The 17,819-nt window shown below is 35.5% G+C and overlaps 1 protein-coding gene across 1 annotated transcript; it reads right to left on the bottom strand.

Moving 5' to 3' along the window:
- Positions 1 to 625: 625 nt before the first annotated feature.
- Positions 626 to 15,995, bottom strand: LOC116860403 (olfactory receptor 5M3-like). The gene is made up of 2 exons (XM_032846459.1): positions 15,396 to 15,995; positions 626 to 1,561 (listed from the first exon to the last, which is right to left on the bottom strand). The coding sequence occupies exons 1-2, from the start codon at positions 15,993 to 15,995 to the stop codon at positions 626 to 628; spliced, it is 1,536 nt and encodes a 511-aa protein (XP_032702350.1).
- Positions 15,996 to 17,819: the final 1,824 nt, after the last annotated feature.

Below are 17,819 nucleotides of genomic sequence, written 5' to 3'. Positions count from 1 at the left end.
AGATAGCAACTTCCACAAACCAAAGGAGTACTCAAAAAACCAGCATTGCTAGCACTTTGACCTTCAACTTTTAGCCTCCAGAACGGTGAAGATTAACTTTCTGATGTTTAAGCCTCCCAGTCTGTGGTATTTGCTCTAGCAAAGTCCTATAGTCTGTAATGGAGATACACAGAATGTTTTGATAATGGAATGAACTGAGACCCACATTTTTGTATCACCATTCTAGAAAACTAAGCAAACTATGTCATTTTTTTCTGTTCCAATTTAATCTCCAAATATTTAGATTAGTAAGTTTTTCCCAATCTCATTCATCCCATTTTTTGTAATAAGAAACACAAAATCTTTTCATTCTAGCTAAGTATTTGAACAATTTCAATTAGTGCACTTGTGAACACTGGTTCCAACAACCTTTTAAATGAATTAATTTTTCAAGTTTTAATTAATCCTCACTACTTACTTCAACAGAGATGGATCTACCTCCTTTTATTCTCCCATTTTGAGCCTTTATCTCTTTTTTTTATTTTTAATGCATGAAATACCTTTTGTAAAAAGTCTTTAAGTAATACATTGGATCACCTTTTGTTGACAAATGCTTATGAATCACACAGACAGTATTAACAGAATTTTATTTTGTTAAACATGTTCTCCTGATCACTTTACTCATGGCTCCTTTCACACTCTTGTTCCTCAGACTGTAGATCATGGGATTCAGCATGGGGATCACTGTGGTGTAAAACACAGCCACCATTTTCCCCTGCTCCAAGGACTCATCTGTGGGTGGCCTGAGATACATGAACATGAGTGTCCCATAAAATATGATGACTGCTGTCAAGTGGGAGCCACAGGTGGAAAAGGCCTTTCGCCTCCCTTCCGCTGAGTGCATCCGTAGAATGGCAATGAGAATGAACAGATAAGAAATAGTCACCACAGCCAGAGAATATGTCACATTGATGCCTCCAAGAATGGTCATTGTATATTCTTTTACTAGAGTCCCAGCACATGCCATTTTGATGAGAGGTGGGTCTGCACAGTAGAAGTGATTGATCTCAATATTCCCACAAAAGGACATGCCATATGTCCACAGGGTTGCAGCCAGACTAGTCAGAAAACCATATATGTAAGGGAAAGAAATCAGTCGCATACAGACCACCCTAGACATTTTGCTGCCATACAGCAGAGGTTTCCCAATTGCCATGTACCTATCAAAGGCCATCACAGCAAGAATGAAAACTTCTACATGGACGAGGGCAATGAAGAAGAAACACTGTACCAAACAACCGGCGTAAGAAATAGTTTTTGTTTCTGATAACAGATTTTCCAACATTTTGGGGGTCACATTGGAAGAAAACCAGACATCCACAAATGACAAATGACTGAGGAAAAAGTACATGGGGCTGTTAAGCTGTGGACTGACCTTAATTAACATGATCATGCCAATATTGCCTACCACGGTGACAACATAGACCATAAGAAAAATGATGAAGAAGAGGACTTGCCATTCCTGACGACTGGTTAGTCCCAAAAGAATAAACTCTGTCACATCGGTGAAATTGAGCATTTTCTCATCTCTAAGTCAACATGGGTTAGAATTCTCAGTGGTAACTAAAAGGAAATAAAGTTTAAAGGAGGTGTTGTTTATTTATTAATGTATCTCTTTATCCATGCTCCTTCCTTCCTTCCTTCCTTCCTTCCTCCCTCCCTCCCTTCCTTCCTTCCTCTTTCTTTCTTTCTTTCTTTCTTTCTTTCTTTCTTTCTTTCTTTCTTTCTTTCTTTCTTTCTTAGATTTTATTTATTTGTCAGAGAGAATGTGAGCATAAGCCGGTAGAGCAGCAGACACAGAGAGAAGCACAAGCCCCTGCTAAGCAGGGAGCCTGATGTGAAATTCGATCCCAGGACCCTGGGATCATGACCTGAGCCCAAGGCAAACACTTAATGGACTGAGCCACCCCAGTATCTCAATCCCTTTTTTCTATCTTTATTCACTCCCTATTAATACACTTTGCTTTTCCTTATAGCAAATCTTTTCTGAGGACTTGTTATGTAGCAGACTCTGAAAGTCACTGAGATGTCCTAATACATAATGGTTATACCAAATACTGTGGTTGGAACATACTAATACTAAATATTATGCTTAGCCCAACTTCCAAGACTACTTCCTAAGTATCTGTTGTTTCCAATACTGGCATGTGTGGTACTTTCATATTTTAGTGTATTCATGAAGGGTTATAATTCTTTTTTTTAACCCAATGTAAAAATAATTTTTTACCTCATCACTTTTTCATTACAGGCATATTCTTCATGATTAGGGTGGAAGCCACTTAATCAAGTAATTTACCAGCCCTAAGTGTTAGAGAAAATATTATTTTTAATCTAATCTCATGCTTGTCCCCATTTAAATTGAAGAGGGACAAACAGATCACACTGGTCATCAAAGGCAGGTATAAAGGGAAAAATTACTTATACACATTCATAGATTTATACATATTCCCTGGATGTGGACTCTTTGGCATTTCTAACATATAATTTACTATATATTATTGACTACTATGTTCTGGAGATTCAAACAAATGTAAAACAAAGGTATTAATGTCACCACTTATAGTGGAATTTTGCAAACAAACTTTCTACAACCATAATATATTTTTACAGAGTTATAGGGGAATCAGAAAGTAGGGAATGATTCACTCTACTTTGGAGATCCAGTGGAGTTCTGGGAAAGTTTCTTGGGTATTTTGCAAACTTATTTTCAATTTATTTAGTTTCAAATGTTTATTTTACAAATGTATAGGTTTGTCATAGAAACCTTTTCCCCGACAAAAAAATGCACAAATTATTTTCCTGAAAACACACTACTGCCTTGCATGATGTTAATAGGTATTATGGAGAAAAATCCACAATTGCTCATTTGTCCAATAAAGAGAATTCTTCGTATCCTATCAGTCTCCTGGAGATACACAATCTACCTATAAATTTAAACTATGAGAAGTTCTGTTGGAAAGACTTCTGTTATACCAATGAGGCTAGCATTTACTCAGCTTGAAAATGAGAAAGGTAAAGAGAAAATGAGAGAGAGAGCTTCCATCAGTATCAATGAACATTCAGGTTCTGTAGAATACAGAGTGTACTTCGGTTCAACAGGAATCCTGAGATAGTTTTTCAACAGCGCAATGAATTTGTTGGATATGGTGTTATATTGTGCTCTCCAATGGCTAAATGTCATTTCTAGGGCCAGTGCCTTTTTCCAATACCCTTGTTTTAACCTCCAGCATTACACTTTGCTTAAGACAGTTTGATGGACCCTATCCATTGTTATCACTGGGTAGTGACCAGAAAAGATAAGAGCAGGCAGAAAGACACATTTCTGGCCATAATGAAAACAAACAGACTCTTATCCACAGAGTTAACTTCCACCCACCCCACATAGAAAGAAAAATTTTCTACCAACCAAAGCAGACTGGATTGAGATTATTTGGCTCCAGAGTCTCAGGAAAATTCCTGAAAACTTGAGGGATTTTGGAATGGCTTAAACATTTTAAAGAAAAATAGTAGTTCAAGTTATCTCAAATTGGATAAACTGCTTTGGAAAATATATTTTTGGATAGGCAGAAAAACCTGTCACAGACTTAATAAGTCTATCTCTAAAATCCTTTGTTTTGTGATATACAGAATGTCACCGTTTCCATGTAATATCTGTGTCTTCCCCTATCCACCCCTAGCCTTAAGGCCTCATGCAACATTTATGGGACTCATTCTCCCCAGGAGAGTTTTCCAGGGATCAAGTGGACATGATCATTTAGACTGAAGCATACATAGATATACAGGGATAAATTAAATTTTGAGAATGCATGTGATCACATTGAATTAGAGTTGAACATCAATCCATTATGCACAAAGCAGAGTTTCATTTAAATTAAAGACTAAGCAAACTGCTGTGTGATGGCTCACTCACTATTCACAGTATGTGTACTAAGACATCGGCCAAAATTTCTCACCTACCAATTTATCACTCTTGTCACAAAAGTTTAATTATAATTTTTAAAGAAATATATTTTTGGGTCTAAGAAATAAAAGATGACATAAATCACAGAATAGAAAGTAGTAATATGAACATATATTTTGTTTTGAGTTGGTTATTACAAATTTTCCCAAATATACACAGTAACCATGTGTAGCACTGACACAAATTCCATAAAGATAAACTGTGCACACAAAATCATAAATCAGTTGCATTTCAACTGGAAGTTAAGTGACTATGATGGGCAGTGCTGATTCTCTCTGGACAGGGTCCAGTAACTATGTTACAAACTGCTACCATGCCTGTATCTATTACCCGTGATTGGTGAGTCCCTCCTATTGCTATTGTTTTCTGTAGAACTTCTGTGCAATTGTTCTGACATGAACCTAATTTTAAATTAATCCTAAGCATTTACATCCACTAAAATTATGACCTGTTTTGTAGCCTTGTGTTCCAGCCCTAAAAACAATTGTTTGCATTTTGGGGAGAAAAATCAATTATCATACAGGATGAGAACTTTACAGAGTATTTCCCTTCTTTGTTGGATATATGGTCGGTAGCGTGTTGCTATGTTCTCTGGTTGGATATGCTCTTCAAGGGTCTGAGAAGGGGAGGAAATGTGTTTTGAGTATTTATCTCAAATGTGCAGCCATATTATTGTGACCTGCTTGTTCTCATCTACGGTCCACAGGAACAGGAGAAAAAAAAATCATATAGAACAGATCACAGATATATGTGTGTGTGTATATATATATATGTGTGTGTGTGTATACATATTCCCTGGATGTGGACTCTTTGGCACTTCTAACATATAATTTACTATATATTATTGACTACTATGTTCAATATGTATATATATATATATGTATATATGTATATATATGTATATGTATATATATGTACATATATGTATATATATGTACATATATGTATATGTACTATATATTATTGACTACTATGTTCAAGTATGTATATATATATATGTGTGTGTGTATACACACACACACACACACACATATATATATATACATACTTGCACACACCTGTTTATATGTATAAAACTTTTGGGACAGATGAAATCCTTCAACAAGAAGTAATTGGATCTTGAAAGTTGGACAGGTTCATACACAAAAGAAATTAATGCAAATATGTTTTAAACACTCTTGTAGGTGACAGAGGAAATAAAAAGATGAGGAGACGTTCTAATCTGAGAAATGATAACAAACACATCAACATATCAGACTGATCTCTGAATCAACAGGATATGCTTGTGGCAGCCTGTGCTTTTCAAAAGTTAGCAACAGAAGAATTCTTACTTGGAAATTCAGAACTGCTCCCATAGTATCAAGAAAGATGCAGCATATGAAATGGTATAAAAGACAGTGGTGAATGGACTTCGCAAAAGCTACATATGTGAACAGCTGAGAGGTGGTTCGCCCGCTGATAGAGAGCAATGGTGACATCATGGAAAGGGGAGTAGTTAGACCTGATCTTAAAAAGAATGAGGTCTGGAAAAAAGTAGATGATTGGGGGACCTCATTAGCACTTAGAGGGCTTTCCTCACCATCTAAAGGCAAAAATACACACACAGATTTCCCACGTTGTATCACTCTGTATTTCAAAATAAATTACCAGTAAATATAGATTTTTTCCCCCCAAGACCAGTCATGAGAAAATACCCAGTATTCCAGTTAAAGAAATCTGTTTCCGTTGTCAGACTTGTGTTGAATTCTGGCTCCATGACATAAGAACTTGAAATGGTTTTATACTTGTTTTCTTTGTCTTTCATTTCTCTATGCCTTAATATGATGCAACAGTAACAATAACACCCATTTCATTGTTTAATTATAAATTTGAAAAGACTTATTACATATTTGCACATAACAAACACACAGAGCACAATTACTACTAAATGCATTCCTGGAAATTATAGCCTCCATTAGTAGTTGTAATAATCAAATAATCATATTTCTATAGAAAATCTCTATCAGGGCTCCTGGGTGGCTCAAATTGTTGAACAATCGACTCTCATTTTGGCTCAGGTCATGATGTCATAGTTGTGAGATCAAGCCCTGCATTGGGCTCTGTGCTCATAAGGGAGCTGGCTTGAGATTGTATCCCTCTACCCCTTGTCTCTCTTTCTCTCTCTACACCACCTCAAATAAATAAATCCTTAAAAAAAAAAAAGAAATAAAAAAATCTCTTGTCTCTCTGTGTTTATTTCCTCCATCCCTCCCATTTCTCTGTCTCTTCCACATGCACCAATACACACCTTCTCACACAGATAACATGTATGGTATAATTAATGTCAATTATGAAGAATAAGAGAAGATAAATCCAAGATTCAAATTTAACCTGAGAGATCCAGATGGATATATTTTTATACCAACCTGAGAATGAAGAGAAATAGTCCCAGTAAGAATGCAGAAGTGAAAAACAAACACAACATAGGAGATGATAAGCAATGTATACCTGGAACCTGGAAAAGAGAACCTAGAAGTCCACAAGAGAATTTTCCCTTAAATGTTTGCCTTAGAAAAACAAAAACAAAGAAGAACCAATTAAGAAGCTTTTCCTACAAATGACCCCGGGGGCCAGTAGCTCTCTAGAGGAAGAGTCCACTGTTTTGTTTTTTAATACCAGATTTGCACAATTTGGTTTTCCTCAAAGTCAAGTTATTTTGCATGTGTCCTGGGATCAAAGAACACAATTTGCTTTGGGTTTGCATCTAGCCCAACTGGTGATGGTGTCACTCAGTCTGCACAGGGCAGTCTTGTGTTCTGCAGTCCTCGGTCTGTGCCACTGGGCTTTTCCAGTGAAAGATGAAACAAGTAGCATCATTACCTACAATGAAGACTGTAGCATATCAGAGCAGGAAAATATATCTGCTTTATATCCTTCATTTTATAAGTAAGAACATACGAAATTTAATAGTAACAACAATAAAGCATATATTACATTTGTATATGCTACCTTAATTTTCACAACAACCTCTTGAGGTCATTATTACGATATCTATATTACAGTCAAGAGACTTAGAGCTTAGAGAGTTTCAGTGACTTGCTCAACGTCATACTTTTAATGAATCAGGGACTAGGTTCCTGATTCGAGACTTTGATTCTAGAGTTTGTACAGCTACTCATCTCATCCTATTACCCAAAAGTAACAAAGTGAGTTTTCATTATTCTAGTTATAGTTCTGTCTAGATCACAAAGATTATTTAGCACAATTATCTACCTATATGGATCATGAAAATTTTATTTTCCTTAAAACATTTCCTTAAGGGTCTCTTGGTAAACTTAATAATCTCCTCCCCTGTATTTGTATACCATGTAATTCATATTGCTTATGCTAAGACCCTATTATGCCCTGATCTCATAGTCCATGAATTTTCTCATTGTCCTGGGCTCCAGCAGTAATGGCTTCCAATCTGTCTCTGAAACATTCCTTAAATGCTGACATTGTAAACCCTTTTCACTTGTCCTTTCTTGTGCCTAGAGAACTACCCCCCCACACACAAACCTGCATGGTTAATACCTAGACCACATTCATGATGTTTTTGCTTACTATCACCTTCTTAATAGAATTTACCCTCATTCTCATGCCTAAACAGAGACCCTCCTGTGTTCCTTTTTCCTACAATATTTTTCTCAGATTTTGCCATGTGATCATTTAACATACTATATGATTCACTTGCATATTATGATAATTGTTTATGTATATCTCACACCATTAGAATATAAGCTAATGAGACCAAGGATTCTTTTTCTGTTTGGTTGATTGTTAACAAGTATTAATACAGTGCCTGGTGTATAATAAACACTAACCCAATACTTACTAGATGAATGAGTGAATGGATTAATTAAATAGCAGTTTAAAATGCTAAGAAATAGAGCAAAAGAAACATAAGCAATTTTATGTGTAACATTATCGGCATTTTACAATTGGGAGAACAGAGAGATTATTAAATAAATAATGGTTTCTAAAGTTTTATGAAAATTAATTTTCCATTTTGGATTCACAGCATACACAAAAATAAATTCTGAGTGGTTCAAAGTAAATGTAGGGTCACCTGAGTTGCTCAATCAGTTGAGATTCCAACTTTTGGTTTCAGTTCAGGTCATGATCTCGGGATTCTGGGATCCAGCCGCACACTGGACCCCTCACTCAATGCAGAGTCTACTTGTCCCTCTCTCTTTGCTTCTCCTCTCTTTCTCTCTCTCATAAATACATAAAATCTTTAAATCAATTAATTAATTAAGTGTAAATATGTTAAATATGTATGGATTACATGAACTTTGGTATAAATGGTTATGAACTCTGTTCAGACTAGTTAATATAGTACTAACAGTCATAAAAATCTCTGGAGTTTATATGGCTTAGCATAGTAGACGTTGATTTCTTATTCATATAACAGGTTAATGCACATGTTACTGGGAGACCTTCCTTCCAGGGATTGAATGAGTTGGAACTTTTTCCTGTGACTCCACACCATCCCCTGGGCCTCACAGACTTTTTTTTGTAACTGGTGAACAAACAAAAATAAAAGGTTAATAGACTGTGACACATGGGAGACTGTTATGATGAGGGTTGGGCATGTAATACACACTTCCACCTGCACACCCTGAGACAGACCTCAGACACTTGGCCACTGAATCTGTAAGGACAGCTGAGAAACACATCTAATTTTTTTGGTTTTGTTTTATGTTTCACTAAAAGAGAAGAGAAGACTGGATTTGGGGGCAACATAACATACTCTACCACTGCACGTTTGACAAAGGATCTCTTTATGACAACCCTGATAAAGAAACTCACAAGACAGAGTTTAGTTGATCTGACTACATACTTACTTAAAATATAAATATGTTTTATTTTTAAAATATTTTTATTTAAATTCCATTATTCTAGGTATCTAGTGTACAACGATTCATTAGTTGAATATAACACCCAGTGCTCATCATATCACATGCCCTCTTTAATTCCCATCACCCAGTTACCACATCCCCCCCACACACTTCTCTTGCCACAACCCTCAGTTTGTTTTCCAGAGTCAAATCTCATATGGTTTGCCTCCCTCAATGATTTCTTCCCATTCAGTTTTCCCACCCTTCCCCTATTATCCTCTGCACTATTCTTTATGTTCCACATATGAGCGAAACCATATGATAATTGTGTTTCTTTGATTGACTTATTTCACTTAGCATAATACCCTCTAGTTCCATCCATGTCGATGTAAATGGTTGCTATTCATCCTTTTTGATGGGTGAGTAATATTCTATTGTATATTTGAACCTCATCTTCTATATCCATTCATCCTTTGAAGATTCTCTCTTGCCCTCTCCCTCTGCCCTGCCCCTGACTCCTTCTCATAAAAAAAAAAATCTAAATGGAGAAATTTTGTTATTATTATCTCCTGAAACAAAAAGACCTTTTAACACCAGCCCCACATTTTAAAATGTGCATACATTTTATTTATTTACTAGATTTATAGTTTTGAAGGTCTATAACATAATAGAAATTTACTCAAAGCCATAGCAAAGAAAAGCTGTTTCATAACCAGAAAGTTCCGTGTTCCTTTATAAATTTTGCAAATTGAACTGTTAATCATTAAAAATGACTTAATACAACTGTATAAAATGTTTTACTATAAACAAATTATCCTTATGCAAAAAAGACAAACTCTTAAAGCACCACATTAATTTATAGATTTTTAAAATTTTGAAAATCAACCTAATTGAGAATCGAATCATTGCCAGCATTCGTCCACATTGCAAGCAAATCTAATAAGAATAAATTTAAGCATCACCTTCTCTTTCAAGCATCACCTCCATACTTTTAGAAAGTCCTTCTCCCTTGGGTCTTGAAGCATTAATAAATTCTTTGGTAATTTCTTTCTTCCTTTCTTTCTGTCTTAGAACTTTGAATGAAATAAGAACAATGAAATACTGAGGGCCTACCATACTCTTCTATGAGTATTTAAGCTTAAATTAATGTCATTTCTAAAACATACCAAAAGCTAAGGACTTTTTTTAAAGGGTTGAAGAGGAAGTTATTTTTAGTTGTTGACTATATGAAATTAAGAGGACTAGCAATCTGTATTCTGGATACCATCTAGGACATTCTAATACTCTAGTTTAAATATTTTGAGCTCATTTACTGGCAGCAATATTCTAGTTATGCTTTATTTATTTATGAAACCTGTTTATGTTCTCATCCTACTCATCCAAGCACTCTTAAACACTTTTTATAAATTCATTGATTTATTATTTTTGATGATTAATAAACCATATGAGTAATATGTAATGAGAAAAATTTTAACTGCTTCTTTTTCACTTACGGCAAATGTGATCAAAGCATAGAAGAATGCTATTAGGAAGTGAGGAGTGTTATCAGTGAGTAAGTCAAGCCATATGAGCTGAGTCTCCAGTTCTAAGATGGTCTTAAATTTTAGTAGCTGTTTAAAGACAAATTTGGACAGGGGAACAAAATGAGATTCAAACTGTTGACACGAAGGACATCCATCTATGTCTGTGACCAGTTCAGTCTGTGGTGGAATATGTGTAGCAGGATCAAATGTCGTCCAGTTTGCCCAGGAATATCCTGGTTTGCATCCTGAAGAACACCTCAGTCTTAGGCAAACCGAGATAATTGCCAATTGAATCTGATCTTATAAATACGTGAAAAGCAAATGATCATGTGGATGTGATTGTCAGAGATAGCATCAGAGACAAAATATTGAGTTAACAGGAAAGTGACCATGTTATACTGTTCAAATAAATTGATCAAGGAAATGATCTTCTTAAATAAAAAGTTAACCAGAGTATGTGGGATTGGCAGATCAGTGAAGAGATCGTATGAGGATGGGATCTGCAGTGTTAGGCTCAAGATTTCCTGAAGAAAGAGAATACAAATAACTAGAAACCAGACAAAAAGAAAAGCTGCCACACTGGATACCTGGTCCACCCCAGGAGGATAAATTACTTCTCTCTGGTCTGATTTATCCTGAACATGCCAGATGAATTCTTCTGTTGGAGAAAATAAAAATAGATTGACTAATTGTACATGAGTAAATCATACACAGTTAAGATTCCATCAACATGTGTCATGTTTTCTGAGTGCTGTCACCTTTCACAACTGATCTAATTTCCAATTTGAAAGAATCCTTTAATTTCTATCTATCTATCTATCTATCTATCATCTATTATCTGTCAATCACCTTTCTAGTTTTTAAGGGGGCACAGACAATGTACCAAGCTGAACAACAGAGAAATAATTGCTTTCAAATTTTAGATATGACCTTGTGGTATTTACAAGATGTGGAACACAGGAATTAATTAAGTAACCAAAACTATAAGGGCATTATATCTGAAGAATGATAAATGTAATAACAGAAAAATATTGAAAGCTATGAGAGTAAACCAAGTCTCAAATAGGTGAAGTAACTTTCTAGTTAATAATAAAAATCTGTTCACTTTTATTAAGTGAATACTATGTATTGGACATTGTGCTAAGTATTTTATAGGTATTTCTTAAATGTTTTTATTTAAGTATAATTGACACACAATGTTACCTTAGTTTGAGATGTACAACATAGGTATTAATCCATTTTTCTACCCAGCTTCCCTATGAGAAAGTACTATATATATTTATCTTCCAAAGGAAAAAAACTGAGGCAGAGAGAGATTAATTTGATCAATAAATCTGATCCTAGAGTTTATGTTCATGACTAGTAATTTGGCTGATAAATGATGGAGTCAGGATCTGACTACAAAGCTCACTTTATTGAAAAATATGAATTTGCATAAACACTATAAAATAGGATCATTTCTCGTAGTAGATTATATTAGTCAGTGTGCATTCGGCTTTCAAATACCCAATCAACAGTATTTTTGAAATACAGAAAATGATAGCTTTACTCATTCCATGGCTTCTCCCTTGAAAAAAAGTATAGTGAAAAACAGTATATCATAGTATAAAAAAGAAACAAAAAATGTCAAAGCCAGACACATTTGGACTTCTTTTCACAGCTATGTGATTTTAGGTAAGCAATTTATTGAGAGTTTCTGCTCAACTTTAAAATGGGGTGACAATTTTGTAATCATGGTATTGATGGGCAGATTAAGTGAAACAATGTATATTAAAACAGTGTCTGAACTTTGGTGAACATTGTTATTCTCTTCTCTCCCCTTCATATGTGTATGTATGAGTGTGAGAGTCTTAACATTCTTCAGATATCCAGCGCTCCAAGGAAATATATGATATATGAAGAAAAATATTAGATTTACAGCATTATCATTCCCTGGAATATTTGTTTATTTTTTTAAGTACACATGGATCAGATTTCCTGAGAAAATGACCAATTGGATTCATGACCTTTTAGATAGGTGGGAAGAAAAGTATAAAATATCTTATAATTATTGTTCCTTAAGAAAGTGTGGAAAATATTGTCTATTTTCTCATAGATTCTTCCAATATCATATCGCTTAATTTGTTCAATAAATCTAGAATCCAGCAAAATCAACATTAAAAGAAGAGGAGCAAGAGTTTAAGAGCTTGTTCTTAAAATTCCTCACAGGAGATGTTTTCATTAATAAGGGAATTCAAATCATTAATACACAAAGCACTGCAGAAGCACATACTTACTCAATCTCCAGCACAGCACAATATGAACTAAAAAATAGACTCTCTATGGTGTAATTCCTAACAGCCAACCAATTCATGAAGGCACTTGGTGAAATCCCTCTTTATTTTAGACTTTCATACATGTTGCCAAAACTATGGCTTCATATTGCTAATACCAGTCATAAATGTCGATGGCATCATGGTCACAGGTATTTCTGAACAATACTGTTAACTTATAGCTCATATATTTCCACAAAGTCCTTTGTTGGTTCATTCAAAGACATTCTCTGGCATATGCGAACTGGAGGTACTTTGTTCACGTTCAAAATGGAGGTTCGCTTAATTTTTTTCTATGCTGCAATCATTAAGAAAGCTTCATTTAATGCCAAGCTAGTCTGTAAAACTACAGACATGGACCCTGAAATTAGAATACTGGAAAAATAAGGGAGCTACTTCTGTATAATTGTATATGTGTGTGTGCTTAAACAGCAATAGATCCTGGGTATTTGTTTAAGTAAAATACAACACACTATTAATTGAATGTTAAAATTTACAAAACTAATAATTTGTTTAGATGTGTATTTTACCAGCATTCACAGACAATTTGACTTTATTTTTTTTAAAGATTTTTTTTTATTTATTTATTTGAGAAAGAGAGAGATACAGTGACAGAGATAGCAAGAGAGCACAAGCAAGGAGGAGAGGTAGAAGGTAGAAGAACAACATCTAGTAATAGAAAAGTTGCAATAATTATATGGAATAACAGAGAATCAATAAATATGAAAATGTTACCTTGTAGAAAACATTGAAGAGAAATAAGCTCTTGGGTAGAAAAGAAGCTTTGAAATACAACTGAGAAATACGTGTCCAGGGGTGAGTGACTAATTACAGTTCTGTGGCTTTTCCTTTTTCATTGAAAGTAACATGTACATATGTGATCACGAATCACATCTAATACTTATTTTGTTCAGACCCTGCCTGTTCTGACATCACATTGTACTAGTAGTTATGAGTATGCTGGAGCAGGTGCACAAAGGATGAACAAGTTCTCTTGTACAATCATATGAGACCAACTTCAACTTAGAATACATTCTTTCTTTCCTCTGTTGCATTAGCAATTTCATTTTCTTATATTATAGCACTTAATAAATTGTATTGATTCTTCTCTTTACAGTTTCATGAACTCTACAAAACTATACAATCCTAGAGCTCCTTGGGGAATCTTTGGTAATGGAGCAGTACTTGGCTTATAGATACTCTGTAAACATTTCATCAACTCTGCTTATGCTTTGTAGCTGCAAAGTCACCTGAAATGTTAACATCTTCAAAATTAACTTGTCTTTTGAATTCTTTAGCATCAAAATATTTACAAATAAGTCACAATGTTGAATTCTAAAATTAGATATATAGTACCTAATTGTAGCAAAGGGCAACTTTTTTGGATAAAATTAGCATTACGCTACCACAAAAAAAAAAAAAATCCGTCGCATCCTGAAAATAGGTTAACAGGCAAAGATGAAGGAAAGCATGAAAACCGCAGAGCCTAGGAGTCTGTGATGTCACAGATAAACTCCACAGAGTCATGATTTCTTTTGAGGCAAGCCATGTGTTTTTGTAAGAGACATCCATTACCTGCTTCAGGAGTTAATATCTAAAAACTAATTGGAAATTTTTGTGTACTGTTATGGCAGAAGGAAGAAAGTGTCTTATTAAAAATGATTCTTATAAGCAGGGAGGAATAAATGGATATCAGGCATGGACATGGAGCTGTTATCTTGACTTTTTTCTACCAGAGGTGACAGCAAGTCTCAATCAGCAGTTGTGGTCACATTGTTCTAGACCATGCAGTGGAAACCATTGCATAGCAAATGCTACAGAATTACAAACTACTAAAAGATATCTCATAACAATCAACGTGTGTATTGACAAATGTGTGAGTGTGTGTGTGTGTGTGTGCATATATAGCCATACATTGCTTTGTAGATGCAGAGAAATTTTCCACAAACATAAGAAACTGTTAATAATAGTAACCTTAAAAGGAGACAGTGGAAGATCAGGGTGGGAGAAGAAAAAGGGAAAAATCTTTTACTTTGGACTCTTCTATAGAGATTAAATATTTTACTATAAGAATGTATAATTTTTATAGTGTAAAAGTAACAAACGATGTAAAAGTGTTTAAGAGAAATTATCCACTATACCTACATATCTGACCTCCAACCCTTTGCACACTCGATGCACACTCACACATCACCTGTATAACTATAAATCTCCCGTACCTATGTCTTGAACGTTTTGTCATTAGATTTTAGCTTTTCATTATAGATTTAAAATAACTTTACTGTAAATGCAGTTAAAGTTGGATCCAGTTCTTATGAATATAGCTTTCATTTAATTTATAAAGAAAGATACATTGTAATTTTACTTCAAAGGTACATTTTTTTCTGATCAGTTTCCAAAAAGCTTGTTTCACATTCTTGTTCCTCAGACTATAAATGATGGGGTTCAACATAGGGCTTATAAAAGTGTAGAAAACAGCAATAACTTTAGACTGCTCCACTGACTTGTCCGTGGGAGGTCTAACATACATGCAGAACAGTGTCCCATAAAATACAGTCACTGCCACCAGATGGGACCCACAGGTGGAAAAAGCTTTGTACCGGCCTTCAGCAGACTGCATCCTCAGGATTGTGATGAGTATGAAGATATAGGAGATGAGGATTATAAGGAGGGAGTTGGAGAGGTTAAATCCTGCTACCACAAACATGGATGTCTCCTTAATGAAAGTGTCAGAGCAGGAGAGCTGGATAAGAGGAGGGTCAGCACAGTAGAAGTGATTAATAATACTGGAGTCACAGAAGGTCAAGCGGTAGGTCCACATATTTTCCATCAGGCCACTAAGGAACCCATAGACATATGGACCAACAATCAGGCGAATACATATCCCTCTGGACATCTTGCTGCTGTAAAGCAAAGGGTTACAGATGGCCATGTATCTATCATAAGCCATTACGGCTAGCATGTAATATTCAGTAATAACCATGGCAATGAAGAAATAACACTGGACTAAACAAGCAGCATAGGAAATGGTTTTCTTCTCTGATACGAAGTTCACCAACATCTTGGGAGTCACATTCGTGGAATAGCACAAATCCAAGCAAGACAAACTGGCAAGAAAGTAGTACATGGGGGTATGGAGGCGTGAATCTATCCTGATCAATACCAACATCCCAAGGTTCCCCCCCACAGTGATCAAATAGATCACCAGAAACAGCACAAAGAGGATGGGCTGAAGCTCTGGACGATCTGTTAATCCCAAGAGAACAAATTCTGTCACCAGGGTGGAATTTCCTCTGACCATTTTCTTAGCTGCCAGCGTGTTCACTTAGATGAATAAAATAAAGTAAGAAGTGAGTGAGAAATCCATTATATATTTCTCTCTTTCTCTCATTCTCCATTCTCACACTCTCCATCATCCTTACACAAAACTAGTATCAGTGTCTGCAGTTGGAAGAGCTGAGAATTTTAAGAAGGCCAGAGCCCTTATGAGCTGGGTGTGTAATATGCAGATGATTCCCAAGACAACAGACCCTGTGACACAGCATGTTCTGGAATGGGGGGCCTTATGACAAAAACAGTTTGTCTACAAAAGGATTAAATGGCCAGTTGTCACTTACGGTTCACTGTAAAATCATAGGCTTCATCACTGATCCCGGGAATGGTGCCAGACAAAATGGTGACATGTGTTTGAAAACACTCAACAGTCAACAGTGTTTGCATATTAAGAAGCTTAACTCTTGAGACTTGCACCCCCTACTGGCTGTATTAAAGAGCCCCAAATTATAGAGGTTTGAAGGAAATTCTCTGGAACCTGTTTTGCTGCTCTATCAATAAAATGCAGGGAAATGTGGTATTCCTATGCAAGTAGACCAAAGATAAAGATCCCAAATTTGAAAATAACAAAGCCCAATATAAATAACTAATGTAGGGACTTTCATTCAGAAGCACTTGTATAAATCAAGAAAGGGAGACACGGGTTTTGGGGGGAAGAGAAGTGGCCAAAACTTAAGATTATAGTTTTGTTTGTTTATCCATTTTTAAAAATTTATCTCAGAAAGCATTTAAGGGGTTTACAGCATAGTTGGCTGTGTGTGCTACGGAGACAACACAGATTGGACTCTAAACTTTTTAGCAGCATTATGTAAATAGTTCAACCTTCCTTCACCACAGAATTACGATGCCCAGAAATTATAAAGCAAAAATCAATTAGGAGAGATAGAATCATTCTTAGCACAGAGTTCAGGTGATACTAATTATAACAAAAAGATTACACTTTTAGATAAAATTATCAGTTCATTATAATATGAATTATAATTTAAAAATTAAATGGTGAGTAATTTTTCCAGGAGTCTGGAGAATATATTTGGATCATGGATTCTCTGTGTTTTCCTGTGTTATTTTTTAAGTGATAGACTAAATAAGATAAGGGTTCAGAACTCAAATGACTCTGGGAGCCACTTGGGTAATAAGAATGAGTGACGTGGGCTGGGTCTGGAGGTGAGCAGAAGTGAACCAAAGAGCCAGCAGCCACTCAGGTTACTATACAGTGATGTAGGCTCCATGTTCCAAGATCTTAAGAGTTCCAAATTTAAACAGGTATCAGAATTCACTTTGTAATGTGAAACTTACCACATGTAATGTTGGCAAATAATTCCATTTGTAAACCTATCCTTACCAGAGTGCCACAGAAGAAGTCTGTAAGACTGATCCTCTGAGATGCAAATAGTAATATCATTCAATGCCAATGTCACCAACTGTATTTCTATTCTAGTATCTGAGCGGTTCCTGAAGATGGAAGCAAGCACCCTCCAAAGTTAACTACTTTGGCTCGATGATGTTTAGGCAGATGAGGTAGTGGGTACAGTGCTTCTCAGGAGAGCACTGGTTGGTATCTTCATGGTAAAGGAGGCATATGAAGAGGAAATTAAGGTTATAATGGGCTCGATAATAAATATTTGAACATAGTAAATGTGTTCAGAAATCAGGATAGCATCAAAGATTGTTAACGTTTAACCGGCACTTGCTGGATAACTAAGTTTCTAGAAAGGCAAGAGAAGGGAGGACTTTCAGAGGGTGCAAATACTACACAGAGACAGGAGGCTTGCCAGAGAAATCAAAGATATTG

This window comes from Lontra canadensis, unplaced genomic scaffold (assembly GCF_010015895.1).
Source record: "Lontra canadensis isolate GAN:19392208 unplaced genomic scaffold, GSC_riverotter_1.0 scaffold176, whole genome shotgun sequence".
Classification (NCBI taxonomy): domain Eukaryota; kingdom Metazoa; phylum Chordata; class Mammalia; order Carnivora; family Mustelidae; genus Lontra; species Lontra canadensis.
This window is presented reverse-complemented; position numbering and strand designations above follow the sequence as displayed.